The sequence below is a fragment of the Zophobas morio genome, unplaced genomic scaffold (genome assembly GCF_036711695.1).
Source record: "Zophobas morio isolate AGI-343-1 ecotype UQ-CSIRO unplaced genomic scaffold, CSIRO_AGI_Zmor_V1 ptg000420l, whole genome shotgun sequence".
Classification (NCBI taxonomy): Eukaryota; Metazoa; Arthropoda; class Insecta; order Coleoptera; family Tenebrionidae; genus Zophobas; species Zophobas morio.
Genome location: NW_026972524.1, coordinates 143,468 through 157,616, shown reverse-complemented (window position 1 = coordinate 157,616; position 14,149 = coordinate 143,468). Strand labels below are relative to the sequence as shown.

Genomic DNA, 14,149 nt, shown 5'->3' with positions numbered 1-14,149 from the left:
GTAACAACAGCTTTAAACTATTAGTTTAGATACCTCTCAAAGAGAACTTGCTATTGGTTTTTTACATTCACACATGGTTGATTTTTTTTGAGGGGTCTTATTTTTCCTTCCCCTCGCCGCCCTCTTTTTTTTCATTTTAGTATTCTGGCTTTTCCCTCTGTACATCCCCCGTTAGTTTTCTAAGCTCTGCTTTTGCTTGAGGTTTGTTTTTCTACTGTTATCATTTTATTTGATTCCCTTCTCTAAACCCTTGCACTAGTGATCCCCCTTAAACCTTATAAGATTACCACTCTCATTTTTTTTATTAAATGGAACTTCTAGTTTTTCTTTTTTTATAGGTGTTTTAGTGTTCGTAGTTGACTTTTTGAATTATTTTTTTATTTTGTTTAGGTTTTTGAATTTTTTAAAATTATTTTGAAATGGATGAGTTGGGCATTTTGGCTTGCATAGATTTTTTTTGCCGTCAAATTAACGAATCGTCTGACTCTGTAGTCGTACAAAATTTGTGGCATTCAATACGTCATTTGGTCAGCGTTATCGAGCACTCTACTCATATAGGAAAGTCTACTTGTCTTCGTTTGGTATGTATATTTGCTTGCAAAAATTATTTTAATTAGAAAAAATAATTTTTTTTAGATAATTGCGAAGAGTGTTGTTTTCCTTTGTCGTTTTAGCGAAATTGCTAATCCAGATATTTCTATTGAAGAATTTGGCCAAATTCTTGATTTGCTTGAGCTTTTGAAGGAAACTGTGGAACTTTTGGACATTAAAATCTATGAAGATTTGAAAATATACGTTACGACAGCTCTACTTTTTAGCTTTCAAGATAAAGAATCTGCAAAAAAACTTTGCAGCAAGTATATTGCCAATACGGAAGGCAGCGATACTTGCCGCCACTACCAAGAAGTGTTTGGCATTTTAAACGGAAAGGATCTTTCTTTAAAAGCTAAATATACAGGAATCAATTTTATTCAAAATATTAGAAAGCTGTTTACAATTGTGTTTCAAACGGTTGGACCCGCCGCTGATGCTAGAATAATTTTAGTTAATCCTAAACTTCTTCCAGAAGTTCAGTCCTACCAGCCACCGCAGTATTTAAATTTGGACAACTCAATTGCTTTGGTTACTCAAGAAGTGCGTCAGAAAATATTTTTTAAAATTTTTAACGATGAAGAATTTAGTATTCGAGGCAATGCTACTTGTATGGATCCTGCTCTTCCTTTACCAACTGATTCACTTAGTTTAGATCCGATCCCACCCGCTATTACCCCAAAACGTAGAAATTCAGAGAAACCTTCAGGGTCTTCATCCAAAAGATCTAGAGGTTCTAGATCTGCGAAGAAAGCAGATCTTTCTTTGAGTACTTTAGGAGATTCTATAGGCAAGGAAGATCTTCCTGGTGACTTAAATTATTTTGATATAGAAGAGAGGGACGACGAGATTCCCACTCCCAAGGCTCGAAAAGTGTGGACTGAGCAGGAAGTTAGCTACTTAATTGACGGCGTAAAGGCTAATGGCGTTGGAAAATGGACGCAGATTGAAGCCGCCATCAAAAATCTTGTTCCTAATTTTGATCGTACTCGTGTGGATTTAAAGGATAAATGGAGAAATATGGTTAAAAAAAAGGATCCATGTGTGATGGAAGTTTTGGAGCATTTTAAAACTATTGGCACTGATCCTGCGTTAGCAGCGACAGCAGCTGCCAATACTAATAATCCCTTTTTGTATGTGCCCGGCGCTGAAGAACAAATTTTTAGAGCTTCTTATAAAAAAAAGTGGAATAAGAATAAAAGAGAATTGAATGTTAACAGTTTATTGAATTCGGAAGTTTTTGAGGAGAATTTTACGGATCACGAATTGCCAGTGTCCGGTGATGCTATTCGCGAATATTTAAATGCTAGTCAAGATCAGTCGCTTTTGGAAAAAAGTAATCCATCCGAACATAACCAACTGCCTCCTATGCTGGATCAAAATGATGACCTCGGAAAAGATCTTTCTTATGACTGTAATGTCGTTGGGCCTGCTTGTTAGGAGCTTTTGAATTTTTTAAATTGTTTTATTATGTTTATACTAAATCTAACTTTTTCTAATAATTATTATACTTTACAGGTATATTATTTTATATATTATAACTAAATTTTATCCAAAGATAGTTATATCAGGACATGTTAGTAGTTATACTTTTTTTCGTATATTATGTTTTATAATAACTTTTGCAGATACGAGGGTTTTTCAAGTTTATATTTTATTCCATTTTTTAATATTTGTTTAGCGTGTCGCTAATTTTTTCTTTTAGCTCAAAAGTCCGTACGATTAGAGGACTACTTAAAAATTACTTTAATTATTTAAACGCTGATTAATAAATTTGAAGATTTTTGGACAAACCCTTATTTATAGTTTAGGAAAGCACAAATAATGATTTTTTAATTGACAGAAGTTAAGAAAGGTTAATGTAACATTTTAAACCGATATTTTTAAGCTATGAATAAATATATGTTAAGATGCTCTATATAAAACTTAAAATATCGATTAACATTGAATTAAAGAAAATACTAATATATTTTTCTTTAAATTTTTAAATAATTTTAATGTATCGTTAGCGGGTACTCTAATACTTTTTACTTAAAACGAGTAGATAGGGAATAGTGTAGATGAATTTAACGATAAAAGTAACCACACTAATTTATTAATTACCTGCATGATTAATTGCAGAAACTTGCTTATATTGACTAAGTGAAGTGGCGTTGTTTCCGTTTAATTCTAAAATTAAGTAGCATTGGGAAGTATTTAAGTCAAGTCCTAACACGTCGATATCGTTATACAACATTGAACATCTTTTCGAACTTTTGGTTAATTTCTAAGTTAAAACCGCTTTTAGTTAGTTAATAGACCAAGAAAGTTAAATAAAAAACTTTAAAAATTATTTTTGCACTGCATATCTATATGTAGCACAATATATTAAATGTAAAAGTAAATAAATAATTAAAACTGCTTAATAGGTTTAAGTAATATTTAACGTGTTACATCGCATTATTTTATATATCAAGCAATGTTTTAAAAACTGCATGAAGTACTAAGTTATATTCACCTTGTTACACTGCATTCTTCTTTATATAAAGCACTTTATTATTTTTGAAAGTAATTTAACATATAAAGCTGCTTAAAGGATTAAGAAATATATAACCTACTACAATAAAACCTTCGTATAAAGCACTATTGTTTTTAAAAGTAATTTGATACTTGAAACTGCTTTAAGAGTAATTAATCAAAAAAAATGTGTGAATTTAAAATTTTCAGTAACGTTTATAAAATTTTATGGTAAATTAAAAAGAAAATTATTTTTCCGCGAAAGCCACAATTTTTATTCAAAGAAATAGTATACTTAATTCCGCCATCCCACAAGTATTTAATTACATTATCCTATATAAAGACGTATACCTAATTTACATCACATTACTCTTGCGTACAAAAACTCAGTACATAATATTTTTTAACTGACTATGCATCACGCAGGAAATTACTTTAAAGTTATTACTTACTGCTCATATTTTTTAAAAACTTTCTTTTCTCCGCAAGTTATCTTTATTGGATAAGCAAAGTTATTAGTAAAATGCTAAATATGGCGTCCTTACTCAGAAACTAAAACTGCCCTTTTAGAATTTAATGTTCATTGTCCAAAATGACGACTTCTTCTTTACTCTCGCAGAATTCATAAACTTTTAGTATTCATTCCCACGAATTTGCAGACTCCTTTTACTAATAATAAAACCAAATAATTCAATGGAACCTCCTAGCAACCTCTGTTTGACTGAAGTAACTTATAGAATATGCAACCGTTACACTTAACTTTATTGTATTAATGGATTTATAGGATCCATGTAAAGATGAACCTAATTTTGAAGTTGTCTACAACTCTGTTAAGGAGGCTATTAGTATGGGGATTCATCCTGTAAGAATAAGCCAAGGGAGTAGTGGTAGCTACTTTGTTCGTAATTCTCGATATGAGGTTTGTTACGAGAACAAAAATGATTGTAATTAAAATATAAAAGTTTATTTAAAATTATTTTATTTTTAATAAAGATTGTCGGAGTTTTCAAACCACGGGACGAGGAGCCTTACGCTATCTTTAATCCCAAGTGGATTAAATGGCTCCACCGAACTATTTGTCCTTGTCTCTTCGGGAGACCTTGTTTATTTCCGAATCAGGTTCTACCATTTTTCTTGGATCATTATTAATATATATATATATAAGTAATAATTTAGAGTATAATTACAACTTCTAAAAAATTAAGTACTTTAATTATTTTTTAATTTTTTTGTTTTTATATTACAATTGTTATAAAGTTTTTAATTACTTTGCCTAATTTACTATTAATAAAATTAATCGTCTTAAATTTCTGAAATTAAATTTTCTCAAAGGGTTACCTATCTGAAGCAGGCGCTAGTATCGTTGACAGGCACTTAAAATTAAACATCGTACCAGTGACTAAAGTAATTTATTTTTGCAAAAGTCACGCGCTGAAGTTTTTAATATAATTTAAAATAATTGTTTATAAATTATAATAGTAACTAATTTTTTATTTTATTATTATATTTATCTTTTCCCAAATACTTTTTTCATAATTTTTTATAGGTAATTAATTTCTTCAATTTTCTTTTATTTATAAATTTTTATTTTTTGTTATAGAAAATTTAAAAATATAGAAGTTTTTAGTTTTTTATCATTTATTACTTTAATTTTTTATTATTAATGATATTAGAAAAATTAATAGATTTTTTAAAGTATATTTCTATATACAACTTAAGATTTACTAATCACACACTTTTAAGATTTTTTTTTTGAAAATTATGTTATTTGGTATTGTAATTTTAATTTTTAAATTAATTTTTTTTGTACTTTTAAATTCTTAATTTTTATGTTAATTTTTATATTTTTTATAAGTTATGAATTTAATTTTTATTTAAAAAAGGAATTTTTTAATTTTTAATTAATTAAAGTTTTTTATTCTTTATTATTTATAGAATTTATAAAAGATTTGTTAAAGTTTTTTATTTTATACCAATAAAAAAGCTTTTTATTAAGTTTAATAAATTTTAGAATCACCATAAAATTAACCTTTTATTATTTTAATTTATAATTTTTATTTTTATTTTTTAAATATTATAATTTTATATGTGTTCTTACTATTATAACTTTTTATTATAACTTTAAATTTACTTTAAAATTTTCTCTATTGTTTTTCTATTTACTTTATATAATTATTTATATTAAATTCTTAATTTCCTTTTTATATTTCAAGTTTTAAATTTTTTTTTTATAATAATAATATTTATAAGTTAGTAATAAATATTTAATGTATAATAATTATAGTTATTAATTTTTTAATAAAAATAATGAATATATTTTTTAGTTATAAAAAAGAAAAAGTAAATAAGTTTGTTATTTCTTTTTAATATTTCTATAATTTTATATTTTTATTTACTTTTTTAATTTTTGTTAATTAAAAAAATATATTAATAAATTATTATTTTTTATAATAATTTTATAAATACGAATGTTTTTAATAAAAAAAAATTTTTTAATTAATATTTTTGTTATATCAAATAATACAAATATTATATTTTTACTAAACATATAATAATTTAATATTATTTAGAACTTTTTTTTATTTATATATTATTTGTTTATACTTATTCTTAATCACTTTTTGTAAGCATTGTACTACTAATTTTTTAATTAAATATAATCATACTAAAATATTAAATAGTTAATAAAACATTTTGTTATTTAATACTACATTAAATTCTTATTGATTTATTATTGTTTACACTTTTTCTTAATAATTTTATATTTATTTGTTTAATGTTAATATTATTTTATTTAAAATATTTTTTTTTGTATAACAGTATTTAAATATTATATCCTTACAAAACATTTATATAATGAATATTATTAAAAAAAATTTTGTCCATAAAATTTATTATTTATTTACACTTTTTAAATATATAAAAATTATTAAAGAAATATTATTTTTATAATTTATTATTATTATTATTTATTTTTTTAAATATTTTATTTAAAAAAAATTTATTTATCATAATATTCAAATATTATATTTTTATAAAACTTTTATTTAATACTTAATATACTATGTTTAGTGAATATTATTTATAATAAAATAGATTTTATATTTACTTTATATATATTTTTTATTTATTTAACTTTTTGTTATATTTTTTAATAATATATTTTGGAAAGAAAAATATAAAAAATTTAAAGTAATTTTATAATAATTAGTACTTTTTTCTTTTTTATTATGACTTAACGTTTTTTATGATAATAATACTTTATTTTCTTCAAACTTTTTTTCTATAATACTTGTTAATCTTTTTATTGTTATGAATTATTTCTATATTTATTTCCAAAGTTATTATAATTCTTTTATTTAATATTTTTCTTGAATTTATGGAATTTATTATTATTTTTTTTTAGTATTATTACTATTATAATTATACTAGATTGTTGAATTCTCCAGCACGAGTTTTAATTACGGCTGTAAATATAAATATTTTTATAAAAATGTAAAACTTCCAGAGAAAGTCGGTTCTTTACAGCTCTACGTTAAGTTTATATATTATTATTATTATCAACATCTTTTATTTGATAAAGATTTTATTAAACTCAAAAATATTTTTATTTATATACTATATATTAGTTTTTTGGTTATCCTGTATAAGTTACTATTAAAAATATTAATATTAATATTAATATTACTATTATTATAATTATACTCTACCTAAAGATTTTTGAACCTTTTATATTTTTATTATTATTTTTAATATCTTATAATTACACGATATGAAAACTTTAAAAGTTATTATAAAACTCGCACGACTATTATTTTTTATATACGAATGCAAAATTTATATGAACTTATTTATATTTATTTTTTCTTTCTATTGTAATAGTATGTTTTACTTTTGTTTATTAATTTTTTTTTACTACTAAAAATTATATTTATTATACTAAAATAAAATATTCGTTAAAAAAAAATCTAAAAAAAAATTGTTATTAAACGTAAAGCGGATTTTTTTTATAGTTTTTTTATAATGTTTTTAATATAAAAAATTATGATAATTTTTTATAAAAAAACTTTATTTACTTTGAAAATTGTAATGTTTTATTATTTTAGAGTTTGAATATTTTTTTTGTGATTTGGAAAAAATTAATGAAATTTATAGAAAAAAAGTTATTTATCTTATAAAAAAATGTAATATACTGAACTTTTTTAATGAATACTATTTTAAAAGTCTTTTTTATTTTTTTTTATAATTTTTTTTGTTTTTATCTAAAGAAAATTGCAGTTCTCATTATAATTTCTACGAAATTTTTAAGGTTTTTGTAAAAGTATTTTAATAAATAATTGTACTATATTGTATATTCTTAGCAAACTTCATTTCAATAAGTTTTTTACTTTACTTTTTATATGATTTTTTGTCATCTTGATTTTAGAGGATTTTTTTTTATTTCTATAAAATTTGTGAAATTTATGTAAAAATTTTTTGAATAATAATAAAAAACTGTATTTTATTGTATTTTTTATAATGAATTTGTTTAAGTTTAAAAATTTTTAAAAAAAAACTTTATAATTTCTATAAAATTTGTGGAATTTATGTAAAGGTATTTTTTTTTAGTAAAAAATGTAACTATATTGTATTATTAATACTGAATGTTATTTTAGTGAAAAGGTTTTATTTTATTTTATTTTGTTTATAAAAACTTTTTATTAAGTTATTAATTTTAATGGAATTTTTTATTACCAATAAAATAAGTGAAAGTTATATAAAAGTATTTTGTTATAAAAAACTGTAGTAAATTGTATTATTTTTTGTGAATATTATTATAGGCAAGAGTTTTTAATTTATTTATAAATTCTTAGTTATAATTTTAATGAAATTTTTTGTAATTTCTATAAAATTTTGAAAGTTATATAAAGTTATCTTGTTTGTAATAATATTGTATTATATTTTTTAATGGATATTATTTTAGTTGAAAGTTTTTTATAATAAACTTTTTTTACATAAATAAGAGTAATACTTAAAAATTATTTTAAAATTTTTATTCTTATAATATTTTATTATAATTGCCTTATATTATAATTTAAATCTTAATAGTAATTATTGAAATTTATTTTATGATTATTCTTTTTTATGAAATAATAATATATAAAAAACTATTATACAACTTATAAGTAAAAGTTTTTTTGCTTTTTGCTTTGAATAATTTTAAAAAATTTATACACAAATAAATTATAATAAATTTTTTATATATAATTAAATAATCAGTAATCATTTTATATATATATATTATGTTTTTTTGCTTGTTTGTTGTTTTGAAAATTTTATAAAAGATTTTCATTTTCATTTAAATATTAAAATAAATATTAAAATTTGTAATTAAATAATAAATTTTATTAATAAATTATAATTATTAGAAAATTTTTTTTATAATTTTATATTTCATAATATTTTTATTTTTATTGTATCTTGCTTTAAAAATTTATAAACGATTTTCATTATTATTTAAATATTTAAAATATTTATTATATAGTAACATTTTATTAATATTGTAAATACGAAAAAATTATAATTAATTTTTTTATTTTATAATATTTTTATTATGAATTTACTTTGCTTTTAAAATTTTATATACAATATTTTTAATAATTTGAATTTTCTAAATAATTATTATAATTTATTATTATATAATAATTTATTAGATTAAATTATTAAAAAAAAATATTATTCAATTTATTTATTTTAATTCTATTTTGCCTAAGAAATTTTATATATGATTTTCATTTTTATATCAATTTATAAATAATTATTATAATTTTTTAATTTAGAGTTATATAATTTTTATGATAAATTTATAAAATAATTTTATTTTAATTATTATACCTTTAAATTATAATATTTAAGTACTTAAGTTTAAAAATAAAATTGCTTTATAATAGATTTAACGTAAATATGTATATATTCACTAAAATTATAAAACCAGAAAGATTAAAAATTATATATTATTAAAATATTTAATAAAATTAAAAAAATTGAAGTATTTTATAATTAAAATATTGAATTTTTAATAGAACAATAATTTTTTAAGGTACTTTTTTTAATATATTTATTGACGATGTATGTTTTATTATATAATTAATATATTTTAATAAATAATAATCATTACTATTACTTTAAGAAATTTTATTGTAAATAATAATAATAAAAATGTTTTATTGAATTTTTTTTAATGTAAAAACATTTTTATAAAAAATCTTGGCTTTAGGAAATTTATTATACATTATTCTTTAAAAAAAATATTATTAGATTTTTTGTTAATGGTAATATTTTTATTATGAAAGTATTCTGGTTTAAGCAATTTTGTTAAAAATAATTATATTAATTTTGTTGAATTTTTTCTATATAATATTTTTATTTTAATTATTTTTTGCTTAAAAAATTTTAATTATATATTATATTTTATTTAAATTTTAAAAATAAATAGTTATAATAAATGCATTGATAAATTTAAAAATTATAAAAAAATAATAAATTTTTTCATATATTATTTTTATTATAATTCTACTTTGCTTTGAAATATTTTATTATTTTTAATTTTTTTCAGAAATAATCTTGAAAAAATTATTGAATTAAAATTATGATTTAATTTTATATTTGTTTGTCAAAAGGAAAAATTATTAGAAATTATAAATTATATAATTACATTAAAAGTTATTATTGAATATTAATTTATATTATTTTTTTATTTTTTATATTAACTTTATTAAAAATTTCAACCAGTTTACATATATTTTAGTATATTTTATATTTTATATAATTATCATTATATTATAGTGGTATTTTGCCCTGAATTATTGCAATAATTGCATGCTACGTTTTAGAATAATCCTGAACATTCCATATATACCAGTTTGCATATCTCCTGATACAACATACATGAAAGTTTTCACCATGTGCTCTGAAAAAACCCCAAAATTTAAGACCGCCTTTTCAGTGGTCCACCTTTTAATAGTGCGCTATTTTTATTAATTCCGTGCTAAGCATGTCGCGTGCTGAAAGAAACCACTACATAACCACGCTATAGGACCAACTTTATAATCTATTTATCGCTTTCAACGTCCTTGGGCATGATTTCGCTACTGCAGTATTTATTAATAACCAACAGTCTATTTAAAATTATAGTAAAAATTTTATTATTATTCAACAATTAATTTATTATTATGAAATATAAAATTTTATTTTATTGTAAAAATTATTATTATATGATTATTATTACATATTCTTATTGAATTTTATTAAATTATAAAAGAAGTTTTCTTTTTAGATTCTATTATTATAAATGTATATAAAATTTTTATTGGATTTAAAAAAAAATTAATTTTATAGTTTATTATGATGAAAAAGTAATTTAAGTTTTAAAATTTTTATATATTTTATTATTAATAATACGAAAAAATAACTTTTAATGGATTTTATATAAAAAATTAATTATATTATATTATTGTAATTAAAAATTTTATTTACTTTTTTTGACTTAAAAAAAAATTAATATTATATTATTAAAGAAAAAAATTATTTTAAGTTTTGTTTTATTCTTAAGAAAATGAAATTATTAGTTATTAGATTTATAATAAAGTTATTTTTATAATTTATTATTACTACTATTAAAAATTATTAAATCTTATTTTTATAATGAAATTATTAATTTTAGTTTATTATGAAAATTTATAAACTTTAATGAAATTTATAACAAAAATTAATTATATCATATTTTATTTAAAAAAAATATTTATATACTTTATTATACTTCAAAAAACGAAATGACTAATATCTTTTATTATATTTATATTTTATTATTATTCCTCTATATTATTATTATAATAAAAATAATTTATTTTATATTTTATTACCACCAAAATATATTCTTTTATTAAAATTTAATAAAAATAATAATTATTTTACAATTTGTTAATATAAACTTTTATTTACCTCTATTTCCTTTAAAATAAATTTTATTATGATTTATAATTAAAATATATTTCATATTTTAATATAATTTTTATAAAAATTCAGAAAATAATATTGTTATCAAAAAAATTTATTAATTTTTAATAATTTTTTATTGTATATGATTATTATAAAATATAATAATTTTTTTTAAATTGAAATGAAATTATTAAAATTATATATTTTTTTTATTAAAAAGAAAATTGTTTGCTTTTAGTGCTATTTTCATATTTAGTAATTTTTAAAGGTAATTTAATTATTAATAATTTAATTTGATTTAATATATTAAATATTTTTGAACTTTAGTATTATAAATACTAAGTTTTTCCTTCGGTTTCTTTTTTAATATATTATTTACTTTTTGGTGCACTTTTTTTTTAAATATTTAAATAACTTCTCTTTATTTTATATATATTTTAAATTTTTTTATTATTTATTACTACTACTATCTAAAAGAAGTTAGGTCAATTTATTTTACTTATTGTTACTCTTTATTTTATATTGTTTTTAGTAAAAATTATTATATTTTTAAAGTTCTTACATAATTTAGATGAAAGACTATATTGAAGCGTCAGCACTTCATACGGATTTTTCTTTGAATACTTCATTGAAAGCGCAGTTTATAGAGGAGTTTCAAAAACTTACAATTCTGGATTATATAATAAGAAATACTGGTTTATTATAATAATGATTATAATAGCATGAAAAAAAGTCTAAGCAATTATAATAATAATAGTAATATCATTATTATTATTAATAATCTTTATTTTTATGGTAAACAATGAATGGTTATTTTTATATTAAGATCGTGGCAATGATAATTGGCTAGTGAAGATTTATGAAGAACCGGAAGTTCTTAATAATAATGATCATAATGATAACGATAATAATAATAATAATAATAATAATACAAACACTAAAGCTTGCCAGTTTGTACGTATAGCGGCCATTGATAACGGTCTTTCATTTCCTTATAAACATCCGGGTTCGTGGAGGAAGTGTATAACTATTATTATTATTATTATTATTATTATTATTATTATTATTATTATTATTATTATTATTATTATTATTATTATTATTATTATTATTATTATTATTATTATTATTATTATTATTATTATTATTATTATTATTATTATTACCATTATTATTACTATTACTATTACTACTGCTATCCTCAAAAGCTTTTAATAGACTTTACATCTAATATTTTTTATATTAAATTGTACCTATTATTAATATTTATTCTTTTTAATTATTATAACAAAAAAACTTCACAACTTTTATATTTTTTATATTATCAATTTTTATGTATTATCGTTTAAAATAAAATTATCATTATATTTTATATATTATAAATCATTGTTTTTATATGTAGACTAATAATACTTTTTTTTCTTCTTATTATTATTAAACCTTTTTTACAACTTTTAGGTATTTTTTAAATGTAATATTGTATAGATCGACATTAAAGTATTGAAGTTTTCATTGTTTTGTTATCTTAATTGTTTTTTATTTATACTGATTATATTTTTTATGATTATTTTTATTTTTTTGCTTATCATTATATTATTTTTATCATAATTAATAAAAGGTTATTAAAAACTTTTTTATTGATATTACTCATATTGCTTATAACAATAATATTATTTTATTATATTTATTAATAATATTATTATTACTTTATTATTATTATCAGATCCCTTTCACTGGGTTTGGTTATCATATGCAAAAACTCCATACACTGAAACTATTATTAGTAAAATCCTCCCGCTTATAAAGAATAATGTCAAGTTTATTATTATTATTATTATTATTATTATTATTATTATTATTATTATTATTATTATTATTATTATTATTATTATTATTATTATTATTATTATTATTATTATTATTATTATTATTATTATTATTATTATTATTATTATTATTACTATTATTATTATATTTGTTATTTTACGTATTTCCATGTATGAGTATTTTTTTTTATTTCTTTCTATTTTCTATTAATTTTATTACTACAATTACTTTAATAAAAAGTTTTATTATCACTATTAATTGTATTTATTTTTAATTTTAAAAACTTATGATTGTTATATTTATTATTTGAATATATTTAATAGAATGTAATTAAAACAATGCAAAACGAACTTTTGGAGCTGTTCTGCCAAGAAAAAGCTTTCACTCTTCAAGGATTCATAAAGCAGATGTCGATTATGCACGGACAAATAATAAACCTCATTGGTGCTTAATAACTGCATCTTTTGCTTTATACTGTTTCTAATCGGCTCTTTTAGTTTGTTGGTCAATTATTAATTTTCATTAATTCTTTATTTTTTAGAGGTATTGGAAAAAAAATTATCTCCTTTTGATTTGGTGATGATGCCGCCGCCAAAATGTAGAACATTAAGTAATTCTTTTGACTCCCCACTCTCCAATTGATTCGCATTAATAAAAAAAAACTCTCATTATTATTTAAAATGAAAATAGTTGCAAAACAATTTGCTAATTTTAAATTTTTATTGTCGGGGCGAAACTATAAATTTATAATAACAATCCAAAAAAGTGTTTGTATTAAAATACTTTGATAAATTTTAAAAAGAAAAAATTTGCAAATTTGCAAATTATCGCTGGGTTTAAAATTATTATCAACTGCTTTATAAATTTGATATAGTTTAATAAGAAAAATTAAAAAACTTATAAATTTCAAAAGTTAAATTTGAATTGGTATTAAATCACGTTATGAAATTAATGTCAATTCGTATGTTTATGCAGAAGTGCATTATAAAATCATAAAGATGAAGAAACTTTGCACTTCGTAAACGCAAAACTTAATTTTTCCTACCAAATCTTTATATATTATGCTCAACTCATTGTTGTTGAAGTGTATCGGAAAAAAAAAACTTGCAAAATTATAATCGCTTTTCTCAGAGTTCCATCTAAAAAGTTAAGAAAATTAAAATAGTGAAAAGTCAACCGCTAAATTCAACTTTTTCTTTTAAGGTTATATATATTTTAATCTCAACTCAATTTGGTTTATGACATGCAGTTAAAAATC

At 19.4% G+C, this 14,149-nt stretch overlaps 2 protein-coding genes across 2 annotated transcripts; both read left to right on the top strand.

Annotated features, from left to right (window-relative positions):
• The first annotated feature begins 368 nt into the window (after window positions 1–368).
• Window positions 369–2,066, top strand: LOC135120789 (uncharacterized). The gene is made up of 2 exons (XM_064045120.1): window positions 369–581; window positions 637–2,066. The coding sequence occupies exons 1-2, from the start codon at window positions 420–422 to the stop codon at window positions 2,029–2,031; spliced, it is 1,557 nt and encodes a 518-aa protein (XP_063901190.1). The 5' UTR covers window positions 369–419; the 3' UTR covers window positions 2,032–2,066.
• Window positions 2,067–3,719: 1,653 nt separating this feature from the next.
• On the top strand, window positions 3,720–13,533 carry LOC135120792 (phosphatidylinositol 4-kinase type 2-beta-like). The gene is made up of 10 exons (XM_064045122.1): window positions 3,720–3,813; window positions 3,872–4,006; window positions 4,081–4,206; window positions 4,420–4,491; window positions 6,520–6,621; window positions 11,636–11,759; window positions 11,891–12,070; window positions 12,788–12,876; window positions 13,215–13,335; window positions 13,433–13,533. The coding sequence occupies exons 1-10, from the start codon at window positions 3,781–3,783 to the stop codon at window positions 13,531–13,533; spliced, it is 1,083 nt and encodes a 360-aa protein (XP_063901192.1). The 5' UTR covers window positions 3,720–3,780.
• Window positions 13,534–14,149: the final 616 nt, after the last annotated feature.

What these genes read in the sequence shown, in the direction of transcription:
- LOC135120789 (XM_064045120.1), top strand. Translation starts at nt 420, where the DNA reads ATGGATGAGTTGGGCATTTTGGCTTGCATAGATTTTTTTTGCCGTCAA. An exon ending in AGTCTACTTGTCTTCGTTTG is followed by an intron (nt 582 to 636) that starts GTATGTATATTT and finishes AATTTTTTTTAG; the next exon opens with ATAATTGCGAAGAGTGTTGT.
- LOC135120792 (XM_064045122.1), top strand. Translation starts at nt 3,781, where the DNA reads ATGGAACCTCCTAGCAACCTCTGTTTGACTGAA. An exon ending in GCAACCTCTGTTTGACTGAA is followed by an intron (nt 3,814 to 3,871) that starts GTAACTTATAGA and finishes ATGGATTTATAG; the next exon opens with GATCCATGTAAAGATGAACC. An exon ending in ACATCGTACCAGTGACTAAA is followed by an intron (nt 4,492 to 6,519) that starts GTAATTTATTTT and finishes TAATTATACTAG; the next exon opens with ATTGTTGAATTCTCCAGCAC.